Genomic DNA, 16,116 nt, shown 5'->3' on the forward strand with positions numbered 1-16,116 from the left:
TGAACGCCAAGGTACCTGTAGCTGCTCACTTTCTCAACCGGGGTCCTATCACACTGCTTCCACTGCCCTCATTGTAATATCACGTATATAAAAATCTGACAAATCTCAACATATTTTCAAGCATTTCTCTAAATATATTCTCAAATATACAGTATGTGAAATGTATTTTTGCAACTTGGGATAGCTCTGATGTCACTGAACTGCATCCGATCCCAGCAATCATGAGCAAACCTGAGAACTGCATCTTGACTTGATTTCTTATCAATAAATCTTATCTTATACATATTTATTATTCTCAGGCAGGCTGCAGGCAAACCTCTCCTGGAAACAAATCACTTAAATTCCAAACTGCAATCTCCAGTTAGACTGTTCCATGTAACCTGAGAATTCATAAATAGTTTCAATTAACTGTACAAAGGACTAACAAGTGCGGAGATGAGCATCCATAACACTTCAATCATCTGCATTTATTTAAGCATCTACATAGCAACAAACACAAGGACCCCTAATTTAGTACACATTAGGGCCACGGACCCCCATTTGATTATATTTTTTCTAGCGGACCCAAATCTGAGAATATTTTTATTGTTAGATAAGATTTTGTCCAGAATTCCTTGACTATCGGTATTGTAGGCAGAGAGATAACATTCAATCTATGACCAAAACAGTCATTCTTCTACATTCTCTAATTGTGTTAACTTCTTGTAAATTAAATAATGTTGAAGTTTAACAATTCATCAATTTGCTGAGGACCCCATGGAACCCCCTCATGGACCCCTGGTGGTCCCCGGACCCCACGTTGAGATCCACTGACTTAATTCACTGGAGAGCTTTCACATCTCCAGATAGCCGGGAACGCTGTGGTCCAATAGGTAGACTACAAACACACAGGGCAAACACAATCTCCAACAGTTGAATCCAAAAAGTGATTAAAACATGTCCTTTCAACACCCACACAGCAGTGGGACCTGCCTACATCCTTCCTAAATGCCACGCACAGTGCCACCCTGCATTCAGTCTGTGCCCCACCTCGGCCAGCCCAGTCAAAATGGCCTGGACACGCCACTGGGAGCCTGGCCTATTCAAATACAGGAGGTGTGAAGATGTACATTATATTGTGTTCAAGTCCTGGAAAGGTTTGTGCTTGCACAACTGTATTTGAAGTTGCCTTGCCAAGTTTTTATGCTGACAGATCAAAGACATCCCCTTCAACTGCAGAAGACTGCATTCACAGCAGAAGGAAACTGCCAGAAGGGTCATAAAATCTTCCAAATGTCCCAAAGCGTCAAGATCCATTCAAAAGTATGATCCATTTAAAAGGCTATATATGTTGCAGTTTTTGAACTTTAAGAAAAAAACATGACCTTCCAGAGCCCCATGACCTGTTTAACATGAGATGGACAAATTACCCCATTGAACTGGTAGGAGGTAGAGGCCTGCTATAAGAAATATGGTGTTAATGTGGTACATCGTCTGGATAACCGTTTTAGAAGAAAAAGATAGGAAAGAAAATGTGGGTTAACAACTTCCACACCCGCCTTTGTGATCTACTTTTTTTTTTCCATATAAACTTGTGTAGCTAACCCTGTACAGAAATAGGCTCCAGTTGTTTTCTAGCTCAATGCAAATTGCATCAAAATTGACTGAGATACCATCTTATAAAGTCAACCATCATAAAATTGCATGGCAGGCTTTATTGAAGACGTCCTGCAGTGGCATCATCATACCTGTCAGATTTCTCGGCGTGTTAGAAAATAATGTAATAGCGCATGTTTATCTCCACTAGTTTAATTCAATAATAGTTTCTTTAAAGCTACAATATGCAGCTTTTTGTCTCCTGCCCTCATCCCCCTCATTTTGTCAAGTTCCCACCCTAGCTGTTGTCACTCATCCTGATGAGCTGTCTGCGACTAGCCTGAGACTGAGGTAACCAGCATCTTAAAGCACAGGTGTTGAAGAAGCAGACAGCCAATGCAGCCAATCTGAACTTTAAAAAAACAAAAACCTTGCTGATGTTCATAGTGTTTTTGAACGGGTCTTGTCTGCTGTTTAGTTTCTTACTGCTTTCTGCCCTTTCTACCCTTGTCACCTCTGGCCACGCCCATACAACACGCCCACAGCAAATGGTATTGGCCTATATCCAAAAAAGTCCCAAACATAATTGAAAAGCCAATTTTAGGCAAACAGGGAATTTAGACATGAACACACAGAATCTCACACAGACAGACAGACTGATAAATATATAGGCTGTCATTTCTTGTTATTTTAATGGAAAAAATATTGCATATTGTAGCCTTAACTTTATTTACCCAGCAAAGGTTGCCTAGCACCATGCTCTTTTTCAGCAACACCCTGCTTCACATTCACACAGTTCCACACACACTCACACCTGTCCAGTACAACCACAATCGTCTACTGTCCGCCACTGAGCAGCTCTACTGGAGCAGTAGGCAGTGGCAACTTGATGGTAGTTGCTGAGGGAGGGGTTAAGCGTTTCTCATTCGCTTTCATTCCCCAGATTTTCCCAGCCAGTCTATGGATTCAAACCAACAACCTTCCCCCAACTTGTCTGACCTCCAGGCAGTTCAGGTGTATAGCAGGTGAATGAGGGATGTGCAGCTCTATGCCATTTAAGTTTGCTTTATAAACCAATGATTTGCTTGTAAGGCTTATTGGAAAATGTTTAAATTGTTGGAGCGGTCACCAGTGTTTTTCTAAGTTTGTACCGGTGGTTTAGGTTCCCCTCTCCATCCCATTCTTCCTGCTGGTTTCTGCACACAGTCAGTGCAGTTGGAGATATCAGGCCTTGTTTTCCTCCCTTCAGAAGAAGCCATTTGCTGCCATTCATTCTTGTCCAGTGTGAAAAACAACTTCCACAGAGCGAGAGAATCCATCACAGTAAACATGAAGCCTTCATTTGGTTTCATCGTTATTTCATGAGGTGAGTGTTGTTTTCATGTCACTGCTGCATTACATCACACTGTGCTTCCTGTCAATCACCTGACACCAACAGGAAGAAATGGAAGTCTCACAACACCTCGCCTTACAAACTTTGTCACATCCATATCTTGTTATTTAGGGCGTCTATTTTAATTGGGACAGCAGTTAATTTTAAGCTAGGTTTGACACCATAAAGTTTGTATTTCAAAAAATCTAATTACATAGAGCATACATTAAAATAATTTGGGTAAATGTAAACTAGAAGTAGACAGTAGTAAAGGGGCTATAACTCTCCTTTAAGTCTGACAAGAAACAGCACACTGCAGTTTCTTATGTGAAACCATATGGCCTGCCACAAATTGCAGGAGTTTTTCAGTACTTCTTCTTCCCCTAAATTCAGCTGTTACTGTATGAAACGTTGCTCCCCATGACCCAGCTTGAGACGGCATTATATCTGACAAACAATCCCTCCACAAAACATCGTCTAAATTTGTCTCTGCCCTTTTCACTGACTGAGGACATGACGGCAGCCGCAGCAGATGGCCAAAAAGGCTTCCCATTTTCGCAGACTGCTAATTAGAGCCATAACCACAGCTACCCCCGCTCACCTTTAATGTCAGCTACAGACTGCTTTTAGCGCAATTAGCCTAATGGACCGGGCCTGTGAATAGCCTGTAACGTACAGTGCGCGCCAGCCATTGCATCGGCGCTGAATGTATGTCAAAATAAGGACAAGAAGGGTCTAATGCACCGAGGATCCATTTATCACCGCTGCCCACGGAGGACGGGACTGTAACAATGATTACCCAAAGAAGCTATTTAATTAGATGCATTAATAATTGAACTAATTAGCTCCCATGTGTCTCGCAAATGAAGAGGGAACCCAGAGCTTCTCTTGCACCTCATCAGCCGATTAATTAGTCTGTTGATCGTTAGCTGTCTTGACGGCCTATACGATCAGATGAGAGGGCGGATAATGAGGGAACAGTCAGTCAATGGTGCCGGTTAATTAGTGTGACCTGATCTAGGGGCCATGTTAGAACAGTTGTTTATGCCACGGCTCTAATGAGGAGGATTTAGGCTGGGTGATCTATCTAGAAGCAGGCTGCACTGTTGTTAGTGTGGACTGAAAACCCCAGTGAAAACCACTATAATATTCCAATAATATCCCTACAGGGACTTATAATGTGTTCGTGGTACTCAGCATTAACTTTATAATGACTTTATCATACCTTATGGTGTTTTTTTATTTTATTTATTTATCTCCTATGGTGTCCCTATAATATACTGAATATATTGACTTATACGGAGGTTGCCTACTTAAAGGTGAGTTATTTTTATCTCCTATGGTATCATTATAATATTTCTATAATAATTCTATAAGGAATTACAGTGTGTCTGTGGCTGTCAAGTTCATGGTGACCATATTGTATTTTCTTCCTAACACTATAATATTCCTATAATATTCCTATAGTTACTTACAGTGTGCGGTAGGCTACTCAACAGGCCTATATGATGACCATATCATACTTTATGGTATTTTTTATCTCCTATGGTATCACTATAATATTCCTATAATATTCCTATAGTGGCTTGTAGAGTGTCTGCGGTACTCAATAATGAGTTTAATGACCTTCTCTTTCTTACTAGCGGTTTTATCTCTTATGCTTTCACTATAATATTCCTTTAGAGACTTACATTTGCTATGATGTCTGTATTGTATCCTTCTAAATTGTATTACAAGATTTACTATCCTACTTTTTGTCACTATCCAGAGATGTAACGCGTCCATGTGTTGCTTTTTTAAATGGAAAATGGTTTCCAAACTAACTGACAGTCTGAATTCACGTGATGGGGACCCAAAAGGAGTAATCAGGATTTCAGGTTAGTGATTGCTTAAAAGGTATCAAATGTCTCTCTCTTCCACTCTTTCTCTGTCTGTCTCACACTCTTACACACCCACACCCACCCACACACACACACACACACACACACACACACACACACACACACACACAAGCACACACACTCACACTCTCTCTCACACACAAGAGGCGATGCATCTGCTGTGTTGAAAAGCCAACTATGACTATAGGGCGCCCTGGAGATAATTGGTGTCCTTGGAGTTGAATAAGCTCATTCTAAAACACCTCAGGCCCGGGCTGTCCTGGTGTGCGACTGTCTATTGAATAATTGATTCAAAGGGGGAGGAGGAGGGGCACTATCAGATCTGAGCATAATGACTTTATATAATTAGCACGCAGCATCGGAAAACCATTTGACTGTGGGAGTTTTTTTGCAGAGAGAGAGAGAGAGAAAGAGAGAGAGAGGGAGGAGGGAGGAGGGACAGGCAGGCTGCTGGCGGTGGAGAAGGGCTCATTTGCAGGGAACCTAAGCCTTTAAGATACAGAAATGCTTATGCACTGACATGAACCAAGATAAGGCGCGGGCTCTCTTGGTTTGAGGACGTCTCTCTCCTCCTCCAGGCAAGGTGATACCCGAGGAAGCCGCTTTCATCCATCCACAGGCTATTTTTACGCATGTGGCACCGAAGCGACCATGGCTGTTTCTCTTCGCTTTCGTCGGGGAGTATGAAGAGCAGAGCTGAAGTTTGATCGAGTCGGGGTTGATAGTGTAATTTGTAAAGAGTGTTAAAGTCTCCTGCGTTTATTGCTCTGCATCTTCGCGGTGTTTTTGCGCCTTTGCCCACAGCAAAGGAGATTTCTCCTCTAGTTGGATTGCTGTCGTTTGCCAACGATGGTGCTGGACAAGGAGGAGAGTGAGTAGGAGCCTGAGATATAACCAGATTTCTGTTGCATATGTGTAACGATACGTGTGTAATTTCCCTTCATCTTAATTATAAAAGCAGACAGAGGAAAAGGCGCTGAGAAATGGGGAGGATTGTATGCGACTGTGCAGGTGTCACCTGCAACAAACAGATTGACCAAGTCAGTGACAGATCCTGGCTCAGTTCTTAACTTAATTTGAGAAATGAAAAAGCCAACTGGTCTTTATCCAACTATGTCAAAGCTTTTTTATAAAGAGTATGCAGTAATTTCAGCATAATACTGTGCTATAACGAAAAAAATCACTGTTGTACTTCTATAGACACTTATAGTTTGTCTGTGGTACCCAATAGTGAGTTTACAGTGGACTTATCCTACTTTGTGGTATTTTTTATTTTATTTATTTTTATACATCCTATGGTATCCCTATAATATTGCTATAAGGATTACTGGTAGGCAATAATGATTTAAAGTTAACGTATCTTACTTGAATGTATCCCCATAATAATATTCCTGTAATGACTTACAGCGTGTCTGTAATACTAAATAGTAAGTTTATAATGACCTAATCTTTATTTATGGCATTTTTTTTTTATCTCCTATGGTATCACTATAATATTCATATGGGATTTATATATGCTTCTAAAATGGGGCATCTTTGCTTTCTAGGCTACTTGTGTCTCAGTTTTCTGTGTGTTTCATCCCTTCTCCGTCTCTCTTGCTGTCCACCTGTCGGACTGTCTCCGGTCAGGTGTGTCTCTGGTGTCCCTCCAGTCCAGAGAGAAGCCGCGGGGCTGCGCCGGCTGTAACGGGAAGATCCGGGACCGCTTCATGCTGCAGGCGCTGGACCGGTACTGGCACGAAGACTGCCTGAAGTGTTCCTGCTGTGACTGCCGCCTGGGCCGGGTGGGCTCCAGCCTCTACACCCGGGCCAACCTCATCCTCTGCCGCAGGGACTATCTGAGGTACCGCTGCCACAGGGGCTCGTAGGTGGGCTTGAAAGGGGGACAAATGACGGAGTGCTAATACTTACATAAAAACATCAGGCAGTGTGAAATGACGACAGAAAATCCACTACATCATAGTTCACAGAATAAAAAGTAGGCTACAAACACACACACACACACACACACACACACACACACACACACACACACACACAGTAGGATTCATTCTTTCATAGAAGATACGGAAATGTGAAAAATAATTATAATAAATAATAAAATAAATAAATAAGTAAAGTGATCACATTGCACTTATTTATACAGGCTTTGCAGTTCACAAATCTCCCCTTGGCTGATGCCGTCATGGAGGTCCAGTGGATAATTTATATGTAAATTAAAACAATTAGACAAGAAAAAGACAGCTAGCTGAAAGAGATTGTGGTGTGGCTGTAGATCCATTCAGTGACATTATCTGTAAAAGCAAATTCTCTGATAAGGTAGATTTGTTTCCAAATGTAGGTTACTGTGACACAGTAGCTAGACCTAAACTGTCTTGTCTTAGCCCAAGTGGCTCAGTTAATAACCTGGTGTTTGGCTTTTTTAGCTAGCTACCTAAAACCAAAGCAACACTAGTGTTAATATTAACATACAACTACTAGCCACTAAGGATGCTAGCTTCTATGTTAGTTAGTGTGTAAATCAGATGTGTGAACAAGACAGTGATGGATGGCCATATGATTTGCTAGACATTATCTTGAACAGACAAACACAAAATGATCAGATCCAAGTCAAAAACAGCACAGAAGTTGTTAAATTCTGTTGAGACGGTCTAACTACACATTAAGAAATGCAATCAACTGTTCACAGCAAGAGCTGAGGACTTCCAGTATGGCCGCCGGAAAGTACATTACATCACTATTGGGGCACATACCACGAAATGCCCCAATAAATAAATGAACTATATTATATCCAATTGTGTTTTCCCCAATTTTAAATGTGCTACCTACCTCACTCTTTACTGATTTGTCATATTGGACTTGATTATTTTTGGCTCAGCACTCCGCATGTAAGACTTCCATTGAAGCCAATTCTCTGCCTTACATACCTACTTCCTACTTGAAAAGGTTCATCCCATGTTAGGAAAAAGTATGTTGCCTGATGTTCATTGCTCCACCTGTTAAAAAGTATATTACATCCTTCGAAATGTTACTAGTTTGTTACTGTGCTTACCTTTCTTGCCCGCAATTATTTTGTCAGAGTAGGTGTCACATTTTTTAGATGATGAACATTTGTTTGGAATAAAACTTTTTTTTTGAAGGAAAAAGGAATGGGCTGTCAGCTCACCTTTTAGTATTTATTTATTTTTTATTCTTTATTAAAGGGAAACAGAGTGCGGGAGGTAAAACCATTTTAACTGATTTATCAGACAGTATACAGTGGAAAGAGAAAGGAACGGTAGCAGAGAGAGGATGACGCTGCGTATAGACGACGAGCCGGACTTGAACATGCGATAACGCAACAACACGCCTCCATGATGAGGAGGACTGTCCTGAGACTAAACACCATCCTCCTCAGGACATTCAGGACATTCCTCCCTATCATGAAGGTGGAGGTATACAATGAATACGAATAGGTATGTTTTAAGTATACTATGCATGCAAACAACATTCTAGCTTTGCAATCTTTAGACAATGAACCTTGCAGGCATCTCCAATACGTAAACTTAAAATGGACTTATATGGTTAAAAGACAGAGGGAAGAAGCTCTGTTTGGGTCTGATATGAACAGACAGGTGCTCTTTGGACAAATAGGTAGACCCAAACTATTTTTGGATCCTTCACTTGCACTCTGGCACTCTCTGATCTTAAGTGGAAAAACAGATAAAAAAGCCTTTATTACATGGGCTGCAAGACCATTCAAAATGACCAGTTTGTGTCGATCTAACAGTTACAGTAATAAAGTTTTTTTTTAATGTTTTTTCACTTAAGACAGATCAAGTGCCTTGTTTGTTTTGGATCACTGCTTTTTAGAATTCATTTTTTCTTCAATGTTTTACTAGCAAGTGAAGGATCCAAACTTTTTCTCGTATTAGTTCAGGACTTATATGGTCTTTTGTCTGAAGGGTTTTATACTCTGGGTTCGGTACTTCCCCGGAGTAAAGACAAATGGTGTCAGGTCAGCAGGAGAACTCCTGATATCTCGGCCACATTGCTGAACTCATGTGTTAGTCTCATGTACAATCCAGCTGGATTTGGTTGGAGCTAAGTCTCTCATTAGCTGTGCTGCTCTTAGAGACCAAAACCCCTTTTGACAGTTAAATTGGCTAGATTGCCTCCTGTTTTCCTCATCATTGCTAGGGTGCAGACCAAAAGCCTTTGAAGAGCAGGATTAAAACCATGTGATTTCTTTTAATTGGACCATTAGTAGAGAATTAGCATTGAGCTTCGTACCCTCGTTAAGGAGAAGGAAAAAACGCACCAGGTGCCTGCTAAAGACTAAGGCTCGTTAGATCAGAACATTCTGTTAATTAGGCCTCGCTTTTGTTCTCTTGTTGGTCACTCGTTCGATGACGTTTTCATTTGTCGTCTGAAGTTCTCCTGTACTCATGCTCAGTGCATTCTCCCTCCATCTGTGGATGTAGTTCTTCGTAATGGTTCTTCCTAGACCTCCTTTTCTACTGGGTCTCTAATGGGATAAGGGGAGAAGTGGCGGTGACTCATCTTCATTTTGCATCAGCCTCCCAGGGAGACATTTTGTTCTGTCTTGGTGCACATTGAGAGGTGAAGCAAACTGCAACTGGCCAGATCTGAGTCAAATAGTAATTGCAAATAATACACAGGGTTTGTTTTAACTGGCTTGCTGGGTGGTACTTACCTGTAAACCTTCTGCAACTCAGTGCAATGTCCCATGTGGCAAGCACCACACATTTGCTACTCCTAGTAGGTTAAAGTGTATCATGTGTGATATTTTCATATACATATACCCATTTTGCTACTCACTGTTACCGATTGATATGACACAATAGTGATTCAACTTATACCTTGTTCCTGAAAGCTTTTACAGTTGCTGTTCCGAACACCTGGTGTCTGCTAGCTCTTTCCTGGAAAAAGTGATTTCTGTTTGAAATAAATAGAAGAAGAACTGGGTAGTTAGCATGAGCAACGATAGCCACCATGGCTGAACAGACAAAGAATAGAGCGCCACCTACAGAAACTCAAACTTCATCAACAGAAAATCCAAGGGAAAAGAGGTCACAATGGCCTCTCTGTTTGATTGACAAGTGAGCTCAGGAAAGTGCAGTGCACTTGCGGATTACCTCGTTAAAACAAGTGGTTATTAAACAGTCTGACTGAGCGAAGTCTGCGAGACTCACTCAGAAGTACGGCCCTGTTGAACTAGTTTTTAAGTCCGTCCGCCCTTTATTTCACATTTTTTCTCTCGCTCTTGGCTGAAATGTATCTACATGCATCCAAAGACAACAGCACCTCACCCACTAACAGATTACAGGTCTCCTTCCCACCCTCCTTCCCTCTGCAGGCTCTTTGGGGTGACGGGGAACTGTGCAGCCTGCAGTAAGCTGATCCCTGCCTTTGAGATGGTGATGAGAGCCAGGGACAACGTCTACCATTTAGACTGCTTTGCCTGTCAGCTCTGCCGCCAGAGGTAAGATTAGGGGAGCAATTAGCCGAGGAGATCAAATTCAGTTGACTTATCTGGGAGGTATACAAGTGAGCTCTGGAAGGTATACCAGTGAGTCACTGCTCATTATAAGAACATTGTGAGTGCATTGTAATCAGAACATGATGAAGTTTGCTACAATACACACAGTGTGCAAAAGACTTTCTGTATCACTTAGAGAGCTACTCAGACAGTAATCATGCAAGATTTACACTGATAACTGAATACATGTAATTTACTGATTATCATGTTAGTGTGTGTATGCTTAAAATATGCTTGTAGTGCTCGTCTGGGGCCTCATGATTCACTTCAGCTTGAGCGAGACCAAGACCTGTTCCATATTTTAATTTCTCTCTGCAGATTTTGTGTGGGAGACAAGTTTTTCCTCAAGAACAACATGATACTGTGCCAGTTGGACTACGAAGGAGGCCATCTTAACGGCAGCACTGAGAGGCAGACTCAGTAAGAGGTAATATTCTGTTTTGGTGAGAAGATATGAGAATGAATTATGATCCTGACAGCTGGGTGGACGATTTGAACTAAACTATACATGGAGATATCTGGAAGGGATACAAGTGAGCACTCTAGCTTGTCCCAAATGTGACCGCATGCAGATATGAGACTTCAGACCAGGGACTGCTGGCATTAACACTGCAAGTGAACCAATGCCAAGTTATGTTGCAGCATATTATCTTTGCAAAAGATAATATGCTGCAACTTTTACTTTACTGCATTACTTTTTCCCCCCATGCATTTTGGCATGGATATAGATGGTATACACTTTTCTAAGCAACAAAAAATAATTTTGGGGGCAGAGAGTTGAAAATACATTGATGTATAATCATTTGTTTTCAAGCATTTGTTTCACTGAAACCAAATAAATGATGAACATAAAATGTTGGCAATTCCCTGAGACTAGTGAACATCTTAAGCACATAGTAAGTAAACTGAGAGCCTGGCTTATCATATTCCTGGTTCCATCATAGTTCTACCATGATAGAACTAGAGTACATCCCTAAAGAATAATCTAGAATAATAATTTGATTAATTGGAATGAAAGATATTCACCTTCAACCTCAGTAACCAAACTGGCTGTATGTGTGGTTGCCACATGTGTTTCAACATCTATTCAAACCAAGTGCCTACAGTGTAAATTGATATATATAGGGTTCTATTTAAAATAATGCTGCACTTGGCAAGGTTTTTATGTAAAAATACACCCATCAGCCTAAATCACAAAGTGGAGTAGAGAAGAGCGTCTCATCACCACTAATTGAGAGCCTGCAGATTTGCCCTATTTGCTCAAATGAAATTCAAAAGTATGAAATGTGAATGTATGCTCACTTCTCCGCCAAGAGGAAGTGACGAATCAAAACTGAAGACCAGTGTAACAGTTTAACATCAGTTTAATGACACACTACATGGAAGATGAATCTGCTTGTGCAGTACAAACAGCAGTGGGCGGCGCTCCGTCCAGAGAAAGCCCGGCTCACCAACGTTCGATCTTTTCCTCTCTCGTCTCTTTGGTATCTTTGATGTAAAGCATCACAGACCGGCCGGTTGGTAAACATGAGTGAGCTGTGTGCAGTTTACTGACCTCGCTGCACAGGATTTCTGGGTATTGAAGTTCAAATTTTGTTATCTCTCGCTGTTGGAGCCGCCAACATGCGAAGTTGCCTAGTGCAGCTTTAAACATGACCGAAGGCCTTCTTTAAAGCTACACAGCAGACAAATAAAGCCTGTGAGAGCCGAGCGCTTCCATTATTGAGCCTCTTCATGGGTGTGTGAGTGGTGAGCCGGAGTCAGAGTGGGTTATAAGGGCAGATGGGGAGAGTTGAAAGCAAGTGCAGCAAATACCACAGAATCCACAATTATGAAGGTTTAAGGGCCTGGCCCAGTTCAAAAACATTCCCAGCAGCCCAACCTATCATTATGATACTAACTGTACAACTAGAGTTCACAACATACACCCAGCGGGACACTTGATGGATTGGAAGTGGAAAGTTTTACTTTGGTTAGTTTTGGGTCTTCCAAAGTTCGTCTTGAAACAACATTTGACTTTGCTAGATCGTTTTCCATTTTTAGAAAGCCAATCTTGACGAGTTGAAGGGCTTGACCGACCAACACAGGAGGTTTGGGTCAAATTTATTGTTAACTGAGGTCAGGAATGAAGGATCTCTAACATATCTGCTGTCAGATGTGGGTTATATATCTTTCTTTTGGGGTGCAGGGAAGATGGGAGGCTACTTTAAAAATTTGGCTCCCAAACTGTATTTTGATAAAGGGGCGACACTGAAGGCTGTTTGGCTTCTCAACACTGTAAATCATCATCACTGCTCTCTCAAGGCCTGAAAAGCATTGTAGATATTGTTGTGGATCAAATAACACTTGCTGATGCTGACGTAATGTCAAACTAAATGGTTTTGTAGAGATTTATTTTTTTTTACTTTTTGTCAAAGACCTCTTATAAATGTGTAATAACTGCTTTAAGTAGATTATATTTTTTGTTTTGTTCTGTTTTTTTCTTTCTTCTCACCTCGTCTGAATTACATGTTGCTTATTTGACAAGGTCCTCCTTGTAAAAGCGATGCTTGATCTCACTGGGAGAAAGCTGCACAATAAGTTACATATAAATTAAAATAATGATGAAAAAAAATCTATTATATTTTAAGACTTCTGTCAAATTAAACTGTGAAAAATAGTTAGACGAGTGATATTTTGCTTTGCTGGAACTGACTATTGATAACAGCAAACAGGCAAAGTTGCTTAAAATACAGAAACAGGACAAAATGATATTACTTGGATGCACATTTCCATGTTTGTAGATGGGTTAGAGGATGATTTTAGGTTTTCAAATTAGTGAATAAGAAAGTGGTGCTGACTACGGGTCCCCAGAGTGTCCAGTTCTTGTGGTTCATGAACTAATTCATGAACTTGTAACATCAGTTTGATGACACACTACACAGTGGAATGTTTTTCTCTGAATTCCTGCGTCACACAAGGCATCATAAGACATCATGAGCACATTATAAGCCTGTTATTTCTGCATTATAAACAGAACATGATAACTCTAACCCTGCAGTACACACAATGTACAAAACTCCTGGGGGGGATTAAAGAGTTTGATTCCAAAATGATATTTCCACCATTTGAAAAAAAAAAAAAAAAAAAGATGTCTACTTGCACAAAATGATTGCTGACACAAAAGGAAAGTCCATTATGGGTTGCTGTTAAAGTTAATGAGTCATTTAAGACCTTTGCATATAAAATAGTAATGTTTTTGAGTATAGAATCACTGAAATATTAATTTTTAATAGGAATTTCATTTAGCATTTTAGCATCCCCCCCCTAAATAGATGCATAACATTTTGGAATAAAACCTTTCATTTCTAGAGCAAAGATTCATAATGGACATCACAATTACTTTTTAATACATATTTTATGGTTACAGTGTTATAATAGTGCATATAGTGCTAATAATATGTTCATACTGCGCCTCTAAGACCTCACAGTTCACTTCCAGTACTGTGTTACCAAGAGCTGTTCCACATTTCCACTTCTCCCTGCAGATCAGAGCAGGATGATGTGGAGCCAGTTGGACTGTGAAAGAGGCTTCAGAGACGCAGCCTCAGCTAGAGGTAATGTTGTGTTTTGGTGAGACGATCTGCTCCCTGCAGCACCGGCCTCATCAGCTGACTGCTTTCATGTTTCACACTGAACCGCGTGTGGAAATACTGATGGGACACATTTCAGCTAGGCCGAGTTTGGACTCTTAAATGTGGAGCTGTGTGTGTGGCTGTTATCCAGAAAACTGACATTTCTGATGAATTGGACCAGAGATCATTCTCCAATTGAAGACGGAATTAATGAAATTATCATGAGGACATTTTCCAAAGGTCAGAGCACTTGATAGGGAGTAATTGCGATAGTTCTGCCTTTTTTTTTTTTTTTTTTTTTTTTTACATTTCAGAGGTTTCAGTTAAGCAAACTGCAACTGACCAGACTTTGTGGAAATAGTGTTTGCAAATAATCTTTAGAGTGTGTTTCACCCTGCTTGAAATACCAGATGGGTGGAGTTTAGCTCATCAGGCCAAGCATAGCATCAACTAAGTCATCCATCACAGAGAAGTATACCGAGTCGACTTCTATAAACTTTCCTCTGATTGTCAAAACGTTCTGGCAGACATTGTATTGTCTTTTGTGGCGAACCCCACCCATCTGGCATCTAAGTAGCCTAGAAACAAACAAACTGAAAAGTATTTGCAAGTACTAGTTGGCTGCAGCTGAGGAGGATCAGCTGCTCCTTCTTCATCTCTTCTCCTCTGGACTCTGAAGACTCGACTGACCTGTGTGGGACTTCAACACTGTTGTCGCTTCGTTTTTAAGTTTCGTCCTGAGCTGTTTTTTTCTTGACTGAATAAACTGGATATTCACTTCATGTAGCGTGCTCATTATTTATGTCTCTGCACTGAGTTGACGATAATCACTTGGATGAGGCTTGATACCCGAGGAAGGAAATTATCAAAGTATTTGCTTGTTAACATTCCTGACATTTTAGCGAAACTGTTTCTTGCATAAAAGAAAAGGCACATGATCATTTGAGAAGAAAAGACTTGTTTATTCTCATACTCCTCTCTACTATGAGCACGAGGGTTGCATATATAATGGGAATAGGCAATGTGAGGAAGTGAGGCCTCTTACTGCATGTGAGACTCGGGCTCCATCAAGCTAAAGGCCACTTGGAGTTAAAACCTCAGTCTGGTCTTGGCTGGAAAAGAATGTGGCATTGCAGCTCCACAAAACTGTCCAAAATAGATATTTTGCACCACTATAAACATGGCTCCCCAAGCTGTCTTCATTTGTAGGACCCTCAAATAGATCCACATTAAACCACTGACCGCTATTTATATTACCCTCATATTTAGACCAAAGGAACACCGTCTGAGAAGATTTTTGGTGTTAGATACGCCTTCATATAGAATTACTTACTGAAGGTGAGGAGTGGGAGACAGTCATCCTTATGATAAGATTAGATGTTTTAATGATCCCTGTGGGCAAATTGGGACACTGAGGTATATAAGAGGATACAGCACAAGAAAACTGAATATAAATAACAATATAGAATATGCTAATGGCAGCATGGGAGTATGACTGAAAGTACTTTCATACTTTCAAACAAATGTTCAATCCTTGCAGTTCAAGATGAGTAAAAAATGATTTAAAAAATCAAGATATATGCAATATATAACAAGAATATGAGAACATGAAGAATAGACTGGAATCACAGCACATATAGAGGATATGCAAATGTGTGTCATGTTCACATCAACAGGTCTACAGAAGGCCTCCATACATACTGTATGTACAGAGTCTAGGTGTGTTGGTGTGTGTTTTAAAAACTATTCACATCATTGAAGTTATGCATCATCTTAACGTGCCATCTAGGGAATGAAATCATAGTGAAATCAAACTATTAATCATAGTGAAATTTAACTAATATGAAAAGCTCATTTTGCTTCTCTGGTATCAGTTTGTTGAACTGCCTCCCTCTGCAAAACAAAACCTGTCCTACCAAAGCTGTTTAAAAAGCAGGTGAGAACATTACTTTTGGACAAACTGAGAACTGGCCAGTATTAAGACAGTTTGGCTAATGCTGTGTAGTGTATATCCATACTATGATTTTTTAATTGTGCTTTAATTGTGTTTGTGTTGTTAAGTTATCAAATCAAATCAAATCAAATCAAATCATATTTAATTAATGTGGGAGC

General features: G+C 40.5%; 1 protein-coding gene across 1 annotated transcript; it reads left to right on the plus strand.

The window, feature by feature from the left end:
- The first annotated feature begins 5,321 nt into the window (after positions 1-5,321).
- Positions 5,322-14,780, plus strand: LOC139916141 (rhombotin-1-like). The gene is made up of 5 exons (XM_071904939.2): positions 5,322-5,719; positions 6,478-6,691; positions 10,208-10,333; positions 10,709-10,817; positions 13,918-14,780. Exons 1-4 carry the CDS (start codon positions 5,698-5,700, stop codon positions 10,812-10,814), a joined length of 468 nt encoding a protein of 155 aa, XP_071761040.1. The 5' UTR covers positions 5,322-5,697; the 3' UTR covers positions 10,815-10,817; positions 13,918-14,780.
- The last annotated feature ends 1,336 nt before the right edge of the window (positions 14,781-16,116 follow it).

The sequence above is a fragment of the Centroberyx gerrardi genome, chromosome 4, assembly GCF_048128805.1.
Source record: "Centroberyx gerrardi isolate f3 chromosome 4, fCenGer3.hap1.cur.20231027, whole genome shotgun sequence".
Classification (NCBI taxonomy): Eukaryota; Metazoa; Chordata; class Actinopteri; order Beryciformes; family Berycidae; genus Centroberyx; species Centroberyx gerrardi.